The sequence below is a fragment of the Argentina silus genome, assembly GCF_951799395.1.
Source record: "Argentina silus genome assembly, chromosome: 1".
NCBI lineage: Eukaryota > Metazoa > Chordata > Actinopteri > Argentiniformes > Argentinidae > Argentina > Argentina silus.
This window is the reverse complement of record NC_139655.1, coordinates 21,894,305-21,911,314: the sequence shown is the minus strand read 5'-3', so window position 1 is coordinate 21,911,314 and position 17,010 is coordinate 21,894,305. Positions and strand designations below refer to the sequence as shown.

The window sequence follows — 17,010 nt, the reverse complement described above, 5'->3', positions numbered from 1 at the left end:
ATAGGAGAGAGTGATTGAATGTGTGTCAGGTGAGCCCGGTTGTATATATGGCTGAGGCTGAAGCATACACACATCACACAGAGACACGCAGGGCCTCACACACCCCCCCACAGAAGCCCATGCCTCTACGATAAAATAGACCTAACAGTACAGCTAAACAAGAAACAGAGAGATTTAGTCCTTTATCTTATATATATCGTAGTGAAAGAAGTGACACTGTGGTAATATGAGATAGTGGGTGTCCTGCTGCTTTCTGAAACAGAGGGGGAGTGTCCAATTAGTTATTGTGTGTTACAGATCCAATTAGTTATTGTGTGATGTGTGGTTCTCCCCTCAGGGTTTGGTGTGATTGAAGGACTGTGTGTCTGTTACATCTGTGAGTCATTGTTGTCTTAGGGTTCACGGAGCTCAGAGCTGAGTGCGTCATTGTACCTCCCGTTGTTAAGTGGGGTCATTTGTACCAGTGTGTGGCCTCATAGACTTGTTGACTCGATTGTTTATTTGACAAAAACACCAGCAACCCGCACACACACACATACACACACGCACACACACACACACACACACACACACACACACACACACACACACACACACAAATAATAGAACCTCTGCATGTTTTGTTTAATTTCTGAATGAACATTGACGATTCACCCATTTCACTTTAAGGGCCTGCAGAGTTGTGTCTGTTGTTTAATTGTTGAGATGTGATGTTAAGGTGTGTTTGTGTTCCTGCAGGGTTCGGCGGACTCCTACACCAGCCGTCCATCAGACTCCGATGTGTCCCTGGAGGAGGATAAGGAGGCCGTGCGTAGAGAGGCAGAGCGGCAGGCTCAGGCACAGCTTGAGAAGGCAAAGGTATCTAACACTAATGCTGCCCTTACTGACTGTATCACCCCTCTCTCTCTCTCTCTCTCTCTCTCTTTTACACTCCTTCTCTCTCTCTCTCTCTCTCCCTCTCTCTCTCTCTCTCCCTCTCTCTCTCTCTCTCTCTCTCTCTCTCTGTCTTGCTGTGGTATAGCTATGTTGTTATCTATGATGTGAAAGGCAGAGGGAGAGGGCTAGTGTTTAGGGCTCCTAGGGGACAGTTTCTGGGTTAGTAGAGGAGCAGCCAGTAGAGGTGATTACAGCTGGTTGGTCAGATGGAGAATGGATCATGAAGGGCCTCTGATGTGAGAGGCTAGGAGCCCTCAGGGGGGACTCAGTCTCTTCATTTAACACTGGCCTGCCTCGCGTGCTCTACCCAGCTCTGGGCTACCATTACAAACAAACAAACAGACACACACTCACTCACACACACACACACACACACACACACACAGCAGAGCTGCCCAAAGCATCAGGGACCTCTCTCAATGGAAAGTAACATCCTAACTTGAATCAGTGGCTCTGTTGTTGTTTTTTGGTGCCTCGAATATTTGATCTATGAAATTATTTTCCTCTCTATATGTTGTGTTTTCTCTGCACTTTGAATTGCAGGGGCTATTTAACCACTATACTTTACAGTATTCTATTTACTCTGTGCTTTATATGTATCAATACCTATCAGTACAGTACCTGCTAAATGTTGACTCTTCTTACTGTATGTCTCATTGGGTGTTCAGTGTGTGGAACAGCTATAGCCCCAGCTCCATAGGTGAATATCGTCCCTGTGCTTTAGCTGTCCATTCATAACCGCCTCCTTCCTTCTTAGCCTGTAAAGAGGCAATCAGTCCAGCTGGATGGTTTTTTTTACATCACACAGTGAGCCCCCCTCTCCTTCACTAATTAAAAAGATAAGTCGGCAGCAGATAACCTGGCATGGATTATCCCTACCATTTTATATGATAGATGAGCTGTAAAAATAGCCTCTCAATGATCCCGCCACACGAGAGATAGAGGGTGAGAGAGAGAGTGTGTATGAGAGAGAGAGAGAGAGAGAGAGAGAGAGTGAGAGTGTGTGTATGAGAGAGAGAGAGAGAGAGAGAGCGAAGGTCAGGGGAAGTGCAGCCGTTGTAATTGTAATGGTTTATGAGCAGTAATTCACCAACGACCTGCCCACCGCACCGGTAATGTGTGATATACAGTAAACACATACTGTTGTTGTGTTCGGCAGTGTACCGATCCTGTCTCTGTGTCTCTCTAAGGATAGACCAGGGATATTCATTCTCCTTTAGTAGGAAATGTAGGCTGATGTACTTGCTTTTAGGTAGTGTGAAAGACATCAGTCCTCTGAGCCCTTTTATGAATTTAAGAGCACATTTTTGGCTACATCTTAATGCTTTCAGAAGATTCTCATGGGACATTGTCTAAGGCAGCTGTGAAGTTCAATGCCCAGTATTTGTCTCTGTGTCTCTCTCGCCAAGATTTAGGTTATGTGGAAGACATCAATCCTTTGGGCACTTTCATGACTTCAGGGACTCGTTTTTTGGGTAAAACATCTTAACACAAGATTATCATACAGTAGGACTATCTTTGGCAGCTGTGAAGTTGTGTGTGTCAAAATACTGTGTCTCTCTAGCATAGATCAGTTCTGCTGTTACTGCTGTTCTGCTGTTAAAATACCCAATGTTGCTGTAACACACAGTCTGGCTTTTCTCTACCACCACTACATGATTTATCCTGCTTTGGCATGACTGTAAACAACCCTAGTATATACTGAAACAAGGAGTGATATAGTAGCATTGTGACCACAGAGCCAGAGGTCTCTTTACCCCAGCCTGAAAGTCTGAGCACCCAAACAAGATATGGAAGGCCTCTGAAGCCAGACGCTCCCATTCCTCAGAAAGGATCAGTGGTCGATGGTGCCACCTGGCCAGACTGGGGTGAATGACCTGAGACCGTAACTGAACCTCAAAACCCCCTGTTAGCTGATCCTGACCAAAAATACCCCTTTTATGATCTGTAAAATGGATGAACATAGTCACAGTTATGATGTAATGTCAGGGATCCAGAATTACACCAAGATGGAGCTCTGGTCATTCCATCTGTAAAATTAGCAACAACCAATCAATCATAAGTACGATTTGAATGTGAAATATTCAAGGAAGTCTCTAACGTCCGGACTTTGGAGAACTGTCCTCATTATCTCTTCTATTATGCATAATTATGCTGAAAATGACCATATGGCCAAGCTCATTTATAGAACCAAGAAACTTACACTGGATTGATGAAGGTTAAGGACACCTAACTGCCACGAATAAAACCAGATTTTACAGGCTCCCTCCTCACAGCCAGTGCTCAGCTAAGTCTACATAAAAACCTCCAGATGTATTCCACAACAATCAGAGAAACCTCAAGGTGAAATGATATGAGTATCCTGATCGACCATACAATCTTATAGATGTGCCTGTGGCCGATTTACATGGCAGATCAGCTACAGTGAGGGCAAAGTGTCTAATAACACCATCAGTATGAGGACAGAGAAGGCTCCAGGATATTAACTAATGAAATATTCATAGCGTGGAGCAATATTGAGAGGAGTGCCTGTGTGGCGTTAATTGGCCCGTCGACCACGGCGAAGCCCCGCCAGGGTTCCTCGGTTAAAGATCTGCCTCCTCTGAAGTCCCATATCTCTCCTTCTCTCACTCTCTCCCCTCTACCCTTTCTTCATCACTCCCTTCTCCCACCCCTCTCTCAATGCTCATTCCCTCCCTATCCCTTTCCTATTTCCCCTCTCCTTAACCCTCCCCTCCCCTCCCTCTCCCACCGCGGTCAATACCGCATGCCTAATGAAGGGCTGTGTTACATAAAGAGGTCTGGAGCGGGGGCTTTGACAGTAGAGGAGAGCAGCACTTTGCCACCATGTACAGTCCCTGTCACCTGTGTCACTCGGATGTGAGGTCAGGAGTGTGTGAGGTTCTCACTGGTCTGTGAAATGGCATGGTCCATTGGAGCCTCCAAGAAAGGCATGGTTGACGTCCCAAATACCATCATTGATTATTGGTAGCTGACTGTGTTGAGCAGCTGAGAGGCTGGAGAGCTGCAGTGGGGAAAGGCAGTTCTAGTCCCTCAGACCACACACTGACAGAACCCCCCTGCCTTAATGCAGCCTCATCAAGGACACCATGTCCTCTATGTGTCAGGACAGGAGTCAGGACATTCTCTCTAATGACGTTGACATAAGCACACACATGCCCGCACATGCGCATACACGCATACATACGCACACACACACACTCACACACACACACACACATTCATTTCATTCTTCTCCTGGAATGTACTGTACTGTGCTTGATAAGTACATCAGAGAGGATTACAGTGGGATGTATTTGTCTTGTTCCTTTATAGTTGATCATTGAGTTTTGCACCTGTTCCATATTTATATAAAGCATTTCATGACAGTGAAGGACATGAAGATGCAGCATACATGGTCATCCATAGGGCTGAGTGAGTCTCCTGTGGACACATGCACACACACACACACACACACACACACACACACACACACACACACACACTTACTCCTCCCCATCAGGGTATTAGTGTTAATCATCAATGCAAGACTAGTTCATGTAAGTTCCATTAGGCAGGTGTTGACTGAAGGTGACTAAAAACAAACATCCTCTATGTGTTCTATTCCCCATTCTGTAGAAGACTTCTTAAGGATTGCAACAACATCCCTGAAGGCTTTCTATAGTGTTGTTTTGTGTTTTTCAAGGAACATTTAGTCTCCTCCTATCTTAGCCTTTGTCATAGTGGTTATCATATGGGGTACATAGTGGTAATGGTATTACCATAGGAACTAGTGAGATTACTCCTGGCTGTCTGTATCACTGTGCATTTGCCTTGGCTCTCCATGGCCCAACCGCCGGGCTGGCCGTCACACTCTCACAGGCAGAGGAAATGTAATCCGGAAGAGGGCATGTCCATGTCACCAACTGCCGCTTCCGCAGCCACCGCAGCCACCACAGCCACCGCAGCCAGACTCCACTGAAGATTACTCTAATGTCCAATAACATTTTATGTAATTCTTTATAAGAATGTGTCTTAAATGGATAGTCTTAAGGCGACAGTGAGGTTTAGATTTGGAGTGTGTGTGTGTGTGTGTGTGTGTGTGTGTGTGTGTGTGTGTGTGTGTGTGTGTGTTTGTGTGTTTTTTCCCCTCTCTTTTCTCTCGTCAGTGACCTATTTTTAAGTCTTTGTTAAATCCTTTTTTCGTAGAAAGTGTAATGCCTTACTACAGCGGAGCCAAGGGGATTTGCACAACAACATTGCTCCTGCATCGGTCGCAAAAGATCAGTAGGAATGTACCGTGTTGCATTCGTGTGTGTTTGATCCATCCCTGCCATAAAGCGGTTCTCTTTTAGTTGACTCAGTTCAACCCCTCACTATGGGACATAGTGTGTACCTACTCACTGAAGACCTCTATTCAGTCACACCTGGTACAGGCTGGTGACGCTTGCAGGCAGAAAGCCCCGCCTACTGTCCATCCTATATATAGGACCTAGCAAGCGTGCCCATTTTATCCTTTCAATTGTTCACTCGCTGACTGTCTGAAGCGTAATGTAGTGAGTTCTCGTAGTTAGCTACAACTTAACTGTTCTACGGAGAACCCTGTGCCATTAGGTTGTCCCTCTTGGGTTCAGCTCAACATTCAAAATGAATTTGGTGGGCCAGGTTTGACGGTTTTTAACATGTGCACACCTAGTTAACTTGTAATTCTTTAGAATTGCTTGAACACCTGCTAGCTCAACAATAATTCCTCAAGTTATAGGCTTATAACTTGCTAGGTCCCTTGTGTAGGCTACGGCTAGCACTTGTATGGTCAGTTAGCTTGAGTGACTTGTGGTTTTCCAGTGACTCGTGGACTACTTGAGCCCTTGGTTAGCTTTGACAAAGAAATTTTTTTCTCATATGAGAAATAGTAGCGCCCTGTTCGTAGGAAGGTAGACATACTTCTCTGACTACTTGAGCCCTTACTAATTCTACATAATTCCTAGCTGGTTACCGTGTGACGTAAGATAGGTCCCTTGTGTGAGCTTCAACTAACCACCGACACTCACACAACGGGACAGTTTAATCTGACAGCTACTAGCTCCTTCACTTCGCACAAACATGGCTGGCACCTACATAGCAACACTACCTATTGCTCTCAGGTAATTGACTATCTTTTACCAACTTTGTGAGGCTTAATTGTGGTGTGTGTGTAAGTGCTTTCACTCAAGGGATTTTACTCATTTTGGTTGTTGTCGCCATTACAGTGTAGTGCGCGTGTCAACTTCCTTAATTACTACTGTGTCTCCTGTTTTCTCCCACAGAAAACATGGCTCTGGTTACTACCAGATCTGGATTGTTCTACCCTTATCCCAAGTTGATGGATCTATGGGTCTTGCCCGTGAAAGGTCCAACCTAGACCCGGAAGGCCAGCCTCCGAATGATTTAGAGTGATAGGGTGTCACCACTAGAGGTCTTTACGACCTCAAATGGAGGCTGTTTGAGGTGTGGTGTGAGAGCCATGAGATGGTGTGTGGTGTGGTGTGAGAGCCATGAGATGGTGTGTGGTGTGGTGTGAGAGCCATCTGCGATACTCTCCTTCTTATAGCACCTGTTCGATTAGGGCAAAGCATTCTCCACAGCAAAGATCTACCTGGCTGCCATACCCCTCGTCAGTCGTTTTATTAAGGGAGCGTGACGTCTTTGTCTGGTTGTCAGACAGTGTGGGGCCTGTCTTTGGTTCTTGAGGTATCCTTTCTCTCCTTCTTATCTAAAACCCTTGAACATGCTGTCTCAAACCTCCTTCAGAACAACCTCCTTGACCCTCACCAATCTGGCTTTAAGGCTGGGCACTCTACTGAGACTGCTCTCCTTGCTATTACGGAGGCCCTCCACTCAGCTCGAGATTCCTCGCTCTCCTCTGTTCTCGTTCTTCTGGATCTGTCTGCTGCATTCGACACCGTAAACCACCCGATCCTTCTTTCCACCCTCTCAGAACTGTGCATCTCAGGCTTTGCACTCTCCTGCTGTGCATCCTACCTGGCCGATCGCTCTTACCAGGTGACATGGAGAGGATCGCTGTCCTCTCCATGAGACCTCACCATTGGGGTCCCCTAGGGCTCTCTCCTAGGGCCCTTACTGTTCTCTTACTGTTCTCCTATATATTTCTATAACAAATCTCTTGGCTCTGTAATTTCCTCTCATGGTTTCTCCTACCACTGCTATGTAGATGACACTCAACTCTTTCTCTCTTTCCACCCTTCTGAATCACAGGTGGCAACACTGGTCTCTGTGTGTCTTAAAGACATTTCCGCTTGGATGTCAGCCCACCACCTCAAGCTCAACATTAACAAGACTGAGCTGCTCTTCCTCCTGGGGAAACCCTCTCCAAGATTTCTCCATCACAGTAGAGAACTCTACTGTGACCTCCTCCCAGACAGCCAAGAACCTTGGCGTGATCCTTGACAACCACTTATCCTGTGTGGTGAACCTCAAGGCAGCACGCTCCTGTAGATTCTTCCTCTACAACATCAGAAGGATACGTCCATTCCTCACCAGAGAAGCAGCACAACTTTTGGTCCAAACACTTGTGATCTCCCACCTTGACTACTGCAACGCACTCTTGGCCAGGCTCCTCACCTCCGCCATCAGACCTCTGCAGCTTATCCAGAATGCTGCTGCCCGTCTGGTGTTCAATCTCCCAAAATTCTCCCATGTCACCCCCCGCCTTCGCACCCTTCACTGGCTCTTGGTAGCAGCTCGCATCAGATTCAAGACCCTGGTGCTCGTCTACCGGGCGGCAAAGGGAACAGCCCCTCCCTCCTTGCAAGCAATGGTCAGCCCCCAAACCCCTGCACGATCGCTCCGCTCTTCCACCTCGGCTGGCCGACTGGCACCGCCACCTCTACGTGGATACAGCAGCCGCGCTACTCGGTCACGGCTTTTCACTGTCATGGTGCCCCGCTGGTGGAACAAGCTTCCAACTGCTGTTATGACTGCAGAGTCACTACTAATCTTCCGCTCTAGATTGAAGACCCATCTCTTCAGGCTACATCTTAACTGTCCCTCCTAAAGACCTCTTCATCCCCTCTACCCTCCTGTACAAGTTTCTCTCCTATAAATACATTTAAAAAAATAAAGTAATTCTTCCTTCTTCTAGTATTGTGACTGCCAATAGCCCCTGGTCCTAGCATAGATTACTTTTTCTTATGATGATTGATGGATATATTATTCACGACAAATGTATTCGTTGTAAGTTGCTTTGGATAAAGGTGTCTGCTAAATGCCATAAATGTAAAATGTATATGAGGTGCTCACTAGTGACCACTTGGAACCTCTTCAGACTGTTGATATAAAGATGCTGTCTTATAAGGGCGGTAGGCGAGTCTATCTGCCTGCAAGCATCACCAGTCTGTACCAGGCGTGATTGATTATGGGTCTTCAGCAAATAGGTACACAGAGTGCGTGTCCCATAGTGAGGGGTCTTCCTCACCTCCTTCAGAGAACCTGGGTTACATTTGTAACCTCTAGTTCTGTCAGGGCCCTGTGGAGGCAATAGAAACAGTTCATTAGGTTTATGTATTGCCCAGATGGACAGGGCTGCTGGCTGCTTGTCCCAGAGGAGAAGGTCATAGATGATTTGATAGAGAGACACATATTGATTCAGCCATCCTGGGCTAGATTTCACGGTTTGCACGAGTGCAGTTTGCTTTTTGCTATTCAGATTCAGAAGGAAATAACAGACAAAGAATGACAGTGTCTTGCCCTAGTTGATCTTTTTGTTCTAGGTTGGTATATTCATTGTGGCTTGTCGCTTTTCTCCATTGTAAGTGTGTGTGTTAGCCTGGGTAGCATGTAGCAGGGAGACAGCGGAGGGGACAGACTCATACATCAGCAGGCTCATTCATAAAGAGATAACATGGGAGGGAGGGTGAGTCAAACAACCTGCCAGCATCTCTGACTGCAGTTATTTTTACACCTCGCACAATGCCCCACAAATAGCCCTAGATGCTATAAAAAAAAACACATCACACAAATTAGATTCAGAGGATGTTGCATCTCCCTACTGGTTTAGAGCTTAGCTGTGCTTGTCCTGTCCCCTTCAGTACACAAACAGAGAATCTTGACAACAGCATGTCTTATGAGACCTAAACTTATTTTCCCATCTCTCTGTTGTTGTCTCTCTTGGTAGACTAAACCAGTTGCGTTTGCCGTCCGCACAAATGTCAACTACAGCGCCGCCCACGATGATGACGTCCCTGTGCCGGGCATGGCCATCTCCTTTGATGCTAAAGACTTCCTCCATGTCAAAGAGGTGATCGGTCACACACTTGATGATGATGATGATGATGATGATGATGAAGATGATGAGAAGGAGGATGATGATGATAGTGATGATGAGGAAGAGAAATATGATGATGATGATCGTGGTTATGAGGAGGAGGAGGTAGACGAGGAGGAGGGTGATGAAGGTTATGCTGATGATGATGTTGAGGAGGTGGCAGAGAGGGAGGATCTACAAATTGTTCATGTCTCTCTCCTTCCTGTAGAAATTCAATAATGACTGGTGGATAGGGCGCCTGGTGAAGGAAGGCTGTGAAATCGGTTTCATTCCCAGTCCTGTGAAGATCGAGAACACTCGGATACAACACGAGCAGAGAGCCAAACAGGGCAAGTTCCACTCCAGGTACGACGAGCCCCCATCTCACTCTTGTCACCATGGAAACTAACACACACCTCACCTCCTTGTCCTGGCGACCAGCCAACTCATCACCAATATCAACCTGCGACACAACAGTTTTCCTGATATGATATGTCACAATTATTAAATGCTCTGACGTATTCTCTCTCTCTTTTCAGTAAATCAGGAGCCAACTCCTCCACCAGTTTAGGTGAAGTGGTTCCCAACTCACGGAAATCCACTCCCCCTTCCTCTGGTGAGTGGAGGCCCTCGGAACAGGGATTTGACTATGGTTGGCACATTGTTCACCAGCACAACACACACTCCAGTAATACCCAAACTTGTTTAAACCTCCTCACACTCCTCTCCTATGTCGCTTGAATAGTGGGGGTACAAAAATAAGATGATGGTAAGTTTTATTTTAAAGGAGATAATTATCTGATTTTTCAGAATTCCAGACATAAATAAAGAATTTGTCATTGAAATATTAGACTTTATGTGGGGTTTTATGTTTGTTTTAAGTGATACATTTATTTCTGTGGTCCTAAGTGTTCTTTTGCTTACCCCATATCTTATTGTTTACTGTTGGTGCTCCTGGTTTGTATAGCCTCTGTGTAATAACGTATGTATCTGTCCAGTGTTAGCTGGTAAATGTCGCAGCCTCCTGTGTTTGCCTCTGTGTGATGGTGGACTTATGTGTCTGTGTGCGTAGCCATTGACATAGACGCCACAGGCTTAGACCCCGAGGACAATGAGCCACCAGTCAACCTGCGCTGTCCTAAAGCCAATCCAAACACTGCCCAAACACCCCTAGCAAAAGAGAAACGAATGCCCTTCTTTAAGAAGGTAAAACGTGGCGCCTGTCCTGGCGCCGTCTTTCTGTCCTCTCTCTCTCCGTCTCTCTCTGTCCATCTGTCCGCACGGCTCCCACAACAATGCCTGTGGCTGCTTAGCATCACTCAACGTCCGTCCTGTTCTGTTTGTCCTACGTGTGCCACCGTCCTACTGTACGTGTGTACTGTACTCTGCGTCCAGCCACTCGCATGCATGCCTGTTCTTAACCCTCTCTCTCTCTCCTCTTCCATCTTGCTGTAGCTAAGCAGAAGCAGAAGTCGGTAAGTTGGCGTGCAGCACGCATACAGCACACTCCCAGGCAGCAGGGCCTGGGGGGCAGCCTTGGGGGTCTGAGATGTGCTTCTCTGATTTCTCTGCAGTGATTCTTCTCCTCCCTAACAGTCCCCCTCTTATTCTAACTCATTGTCACTATGATCTCTCTGAGTGTGTTTTGTGTGATACAGATTTAGTGGGACCTCAGGGTATCTAGCTCTTTAATAAGACAGAGTTTTCTTATGTAAAATATACATACATGCTATATTAATACAGAATTCCTCCAGTTGAGTGTTGAGATAATTCCATACTAGCACTCTAAAGTCATAGTGCGCTCCATATCTCGGTGCAAAGCTTTAACTCAGGATTAGTATTTCCATTAAATTCAACTTCCTATTTGACAATTAGAACAATGATAACCATTTTTCATTGGCCAGCAACATGAATATTTTTTGCAATATGATCCATGTAGAATAGGCCTGCAAAAGTCATATGTCAGTAACCACAGTGACCAGTATTACACAGTGATGGTCGGCATGCATGTAGCAGCATTTTCCCTCCTCTGCTGTGAGGTAACAAGTGGTCCCTAGAGAGGGCCAGTGATGGCAGCACATGTTACCAGCTTAAGAAAATGAAAGAGAGGGAGACAGGCAGAGAGATAGAAAAGGAAATGCAGAATGATAGAGAGAGAGATAAAGAGAGGAGCAAAGACAGCGATATAAAAAGACAGAAAAAGAGAAGACATAGTGAGACAGAGAGAGGCAGAAAAAGAGAGGGAGACAAATAGAGAGAGAGACAAGAAGGGAGGAAGAGAGACTAAGACAAACAGATAAAGAAGGAGAAAGGGAGAGTCAGAAAATCAAAGTGAAGCTATATAGTAAGCAGTAGTACTGAGTCATGAGAGAGAGAGAGAGAGAGAAGTGAGAGCGAGTCATCCAAGCTAGCGACTCTCTCCTCCTCTCCTCCATCCAGCTGTCACTGCTGTCTCCAGTAGAGCTTAGATCACGCGCTGTCGCTCCCGCCGAGAAAGTGCTTTCATTTTCCTGCGGCGCGATGCGTGTCTGTGCATCCCTCAGACATACTGCACTGTCACACAGCCTCAGACTGTGACAGCACACACAGATGAAACGTTAGAGGTCTACTGCCTCACTGTCACACAGACAGATCCCTCAGAAGCTGTCACATATACACTGAGCTCCCACTCAAGTCACTGCTGTGTGTGTTAGTGGCTTTCTTTCTCTCTCTCTCTCTGCTAGTTTGCTATGTTTTTACCCTTGTGTTTCAGTTATATACCATAGTATTACTAACTATAGATACATAGTAGTATCTTCCCTATTTGACTAAACAGTCCTTCTCCTGACATTCCCTTTTGAGTAGATCATATTAGAATGATGAAATGACAGACTCTGCTCAGTCTCAATCCTCAACTCAATTATACCTTGATTGTTGTCCATGCTAAAGTTTGCTTACCAGCTAATGATAGACTGTATTTGCTCTATAGTATCATTTGATATATTTTCTTTCTATTTCATTTCTCTATAGCAACAAAAAAATGAGCTTTCACCTCTTTACGTGTTGAGTGTATAATTGAGACATCTGATTTCATCATTCAAACTCCTTTTCTTTCAGTGCTGTTAATGTTAAATGGTCTTGTAGTGTGTTTTGCTTAGCTGTTCCCCCAGAAGTGGCTTGTGATAGTGAGTGTATATGTACATAATCTTCCCAGATGCGTTAAGCTAACATGTTTTTCTCTTGTCCAACAGACGGAACACATACCTCCGTACGATGTTGTGCCTTCCATGCGACCTGTGGTCCTGGTTGGACCGTCACTGAAGGGCTATGAGGTAACAGCATTATACAAGCCCCTGGGGTAGAGTTTTATAAGATCATTTATTAACGTTGGTGCTACCTCCACCACCACTCATACACTTACTAGTACATTCTGTTTAGATTATTCCCACTTTCCTTCTAGCTCCACTACTGATTCAGGACATGTTTATTGATATAAAACAAGAACTCAGCTTTCTCCTTGTGCATTAGTACAGACGGCTTCTTGAAGCTGGTGAAAACATACTACGCAGAGATAGATCAGGGATGTTTACACAAGAAAACGTTGGTACCATCAGTCAATGCAAAACTAGATGCCTGCCAGGCTCCCTCTCTCACTACAGAGAACTTACTTTGATTCCATGGTGTCTCTTTTCACAGAGATGGTTGTTTCTGAAATGTTTGCTCTGTTTCTGTTTCAGGTGACAGACATGATGCAAAAAGCACTGTTTGACTTTTTGAAACACAGATTTGAGGGGAGGTAAGCTAAATATGGCCTGCATTTCCTTCCTTCCGTCTAGACTCCATTCTGTTCTGTTCTCTCTCCCTCTCTCTCTCTCTCTCTGTGTATCCCTGCTCAGACTGAGTCCTATAGGCTGGTATTTACTTGTCCCTTGAGGTTGGGCAGAGGGAGTGTGTAACAAGTTTATTTGGCCTGGAGATGTGTGCTGTTGCTTTAAATAGGACTTGTCCATGTCCTTAATAGGCCATAGTGGGCCCTAGTGTAGCGCGGGGTTCTCCTCTCTATGCACCGTTCCCTGGGCTGGGCACTCTCCCATCCAGCTGAGACACCATGTAACAAAACATAGGATCATTTGCTGACACAGGCTGGTTTGATAAGCAGTTATATATAGTTACTTGAACTCTCCCTCCACAACCTTCTTCATATGGACTACAGCATTTAGTGGGGTTTTTTCAATCCCTTTTTCTTTCTTATACTTTTTTGTGTGATCTTGAATCAAGCCTGTTATGCATCAGAATATATACTTAGATCATCTTCCATTATCTTGATGACTAAGTATTTTTCTCTCTCTCCCTTCCTATCAGAATATCCATCACTAGAGTCACGGCGGACATCTCTCTTGCCAAACGCTCCGTCCTGAACAACCCTAGTAAACACGCTATCATCGAGCGGTCCAACACACGCTCAAACCTAGGTAAGTTAGGGAAATGAGAGGCTGGGAAATAGTGTTATTCTAGTGCCCGTTTTATGAAGAGAGACCATTGCTTCTGAGAAAAGAGCAGAAGGTCAGAACCCTAGTCTCGTGTAGCCATACTTCCAAATCACATTGTTCTCACGCCTCCTTTGGAGGTCTGGAGAATTTTAGATTAGCTGAGCTGGTTTGGATTGAACCTGGATAGAGCGCTTTGAGAACAAGCTCCCAATTTCATTGGATGTTACATTCCAAGAACCCTCCCCCACATGCCTGTAGATGATTGCTTGTTGTTATGTGCATCGTCTTTTCCAACCGGGTAGGACTATTTTTTGGAGTTGTTGCCTATGCTAGCTTGCAACATTGAAGAAAATGAAAGAAAACCTGAAGGAAAAACTGAATTCTGTTTTGCCAGAAGTGTGCTCTATGCACAAAATCTAGTCGATGAAGGCATTAGGAATTTGACTGGTTTGACGTGTGGTGAGGCTCATTACAAACGGGCTTCCATCTCTTTCTAGCTACTTTCTGCAAAGGATTTCACCAGGCTTTCCGAAAGTAGGAAAGCCTGGTCTCACCGAGGTTAGAGGAATCCTTAATGATGGTTATAATCTACAGACTTTTGGAAAGAGAAGAATGAACTGGGCCTGTGATTAAAAGTTTGTGTTTGGAATGAAAGAGAGAAAAAATAAGAAGCATGCCAGATAACAAGGTCAAGAACTCAAATTTTACCCAGCTTGATTAATGAGCTGCGATTAGAATGAAACAGATTCCTCCGTGATGACCTCATTGGTGGGGAACCAACGGAAGCCGGGGTGCTAATCTTTGCGTGGGATCACCGCAAACAGCGGTGCTCTGAACTCGTGCCATGCCATTGCCATTGCCACTGCCACTGCCCATATTCCTCCAGTAGGGATGTACGCCCCTGGATGAACCCTGCTGGAGAGGAGAGCAGAGGGAGCATGGAGGCAGGTGCTCCTCCGCCCTCACTCCCTCTCGTCTTTAAAGATAGATTAGGACTGAGACACACTTAAAGCAGCACAGCACAACTTCAGTCTCTGTGCTGCTCCAATTTCTTCTAGTCTAGAAGCTTTTTACTTGAAGCCTAGAGCAACTGGATAACTATTTAATCACTTTAGGGGAAAAGGTGTTGACAGTGCACTGAGCTTGACAGTATCGAGATGATGAGTCATAAATGCTACCAGTATTTTTCCTTTTCTGAGACTGAGAATTGTTTATTTTGATGCCCATTTGCATGGGTTGACTCCTCTCTCTCTCTCTCTCTCTCTCTCTCTCTCTCTCTCTCTCTCTCTCTCTCCCCCCCCCCCCCCCCCCCCTCCAGCTGAGGTGCAGAGTGAGATAGAGAGGATCTTTGAGCTGGCTCGGACATTACAGCTGGTGGTCCTGGACGCTGACACCATCAACCACCCATCTCAACTGGGAAAGACGTCGCTGGCCCCCATCATTGTCTATGTCAAGATTTCCTCTCCTAAGGTGAGGCCAAGCAAGACAAACAAGACTCAACTTCAGTGTGCCGTAGTTGGAACATAGTTTGCATTTATGACAGCAATCCTCAATCACTCGAGTCACACCCTCAATGTGCCCTTGTATGCTACCTTTATAGTTAACATTTTGACAGTGATAATTTATCCTTCTGATTTGTATTCAGCCAACTTCTATTTGATGTAAGCTCCGTGTTAGATGGTGTAATGGCAGGTACAAGCAGTGACACTTAACCTGACCCAAACATACAGTAGACAGAGTCCATCCATGCAACAGAGAGGAGTGACAGATTGATTAAGTAATGGAGCTGATATGAAGTGAAAGACGCCCTAGGAGGACTCTCTGGGAAGTAGCTTCCTGGTTTTATGGATGTCCCTGGTGCATTGATGCCACTGGTGTATGGATGTGTCTTGTCACTGTTCATATTGCTTCTCTGCAGCTGAATGACGTCCTGTTCTGGTTTTAAATACGGCCTGTCAGATTTGACTGCTCATCTCGTCTGAATGGGAGAGAGAGGAGGTTAGGTGACTGAATTATCACTGTGACCTTCAGCCGTGTGTAAATAACACTCATGATTGAAAGATCAATAAAAAAACGCTGGCATTTGAGCAATATAAAAAAATTGGGGGGAAAAAGCATAGCTGAAGAGGCATGAAATACGAGCATTGAATCACCGTCCCGTCAGTCTGAATCACACTGGGATGAGATAAGCCTTCTGACATATCTCCTCATTTCCTCATCTACTGCAGCTGTGGAGCTAACGTTGTCGTGGTCTTGACGTTAGTTTGAAGCTTCCATGTTGCGACTGTGACATTAGAGTTGACACTGTTGCAGTGCTGACAGTGCTGTGATGTTGGTGTTAGGTTGAAGCTTCCATGTTGCAGCTGTGACATTGGAATAGTTACTGTGATGTGTTGGAGTTGCTGTTGTTGCGGTGGTGATGTTACCATGGCCCTCAAGCCCCCCCTCTCTCCGTTATATGCCCTCAGGTCCTGCAGAGGCTCATCAAGTCCAGAGGGAAGTCTCAGGCCAAGCACCTCAACGTCCAGATGGTGGCAGCAGACAAACTGGCCCAGTGCCCTCCTGTGAGTAGCCAAACTCTCTGGGCAAAGGTCATTGCTAACCTGGATCAAACCCACATCCCACATTTATAACGTTACTGTACATTTTAGAATACACTTATGGATCTTGTAGAAATGAGTCTGAGTTGAGCCTCTCTTGATACTGTAGACTCTCTTTGGGCTGAATCTTAACATGAGGAACCCATGCTCATAACTCGAAGTTTCATGTACGGTAAATCATGCATTGAGGTTGATAGGAAATTTGCCCAAAACCTTGAGTTGCACACACATAATATCTCAGGTCGGGACTCAGCCCATGATACTGTAGTCGTGGAATGCTTCTGAGAGCCTCATATCTGCTGCCAATTCTATTTCTGTTTCCTCTGTGATCTACTTGGATATTCTTTTAGAATATGAGCACAGGCTGGTGGAAAGTCAGCCCTAATTTAAGTCCAATAGCACTGCATATCCCTAGTGGGATTTCATTTTTAAGAGTCTCCTTGATCTGAATATTCTTGTCAAATAATTTTTTAATGCTTTTAAATGGGTTATTTTGTTACTGACACAGTTTTCTAACGCTCCTAATCTGAGAGGCGGGTCAACAAAGTTATGTGTGAAGTTGTGAGCAAAGTTTTTTGTTTTTTTAAGAATCTCAGAGTACAGTCCTTATCTCTAAGATTAGGTACTGTAGCTATTATGAAGTTAGGTATTATGAGGTAATGACAATCCTTGGCCTGTAATGCCATACTGTTTTTGGCCAGTA

At 45.3% G+C, this 17,010-nt stretch overlaps 1 protein-coding gene across 1 annotated transcript in view; it reads left to right on the top strand.

The window, feature by feature from the left end:
- cacnb2a (calcium channel, voltage-dependent, beta 2a) overlaps window positions 1-17,010 on the top strand; it is a gene marked incomplete at its 5' end in the record, with an annotated part of 57,673 nt that overhangs the window by 36,879 nt on the left and 3,784 nt on the right. The window contains 10 exons of the mRNA XM_083665532.1: window positions 739-858; window positions 9,110-9,232; window positions 9,468-9,604; window positions 9,778-9,854; window positions 10,311-10,444; window positions 12,469-12,549; window positions 12,955-13,013; window positions 13,580-13,689; window positions 15,026-15,177; window positions 16,176-16,271. Of these exons, the coding sequence (XP_083521658.1) occupies window positions 739-858; window positions 9,110-9,232; window positions 9,468-9,604; window positions 9,778-9,854; window positions 10,311-10,444; window positions 12,469-12,549; window positions 12,955-13,013; window positions 13,580-13,689; window positions 15,026-15,177; window positions 16,176-16,271 (1,089 nt within the window). The remainder of the gene's footprint in view (window positions 1-738; window positions 859-9,109; window positions 9,233-9,467; window positions 9,605-9,777; window positions 9,855-10,310; window positions 10,445-12,468; window positions 12,550-12,954; window positions 13,014-13,579; window positions 13,690-15,025; window positions 15,178-16,175; window positions 16,272-17,010) is intronic.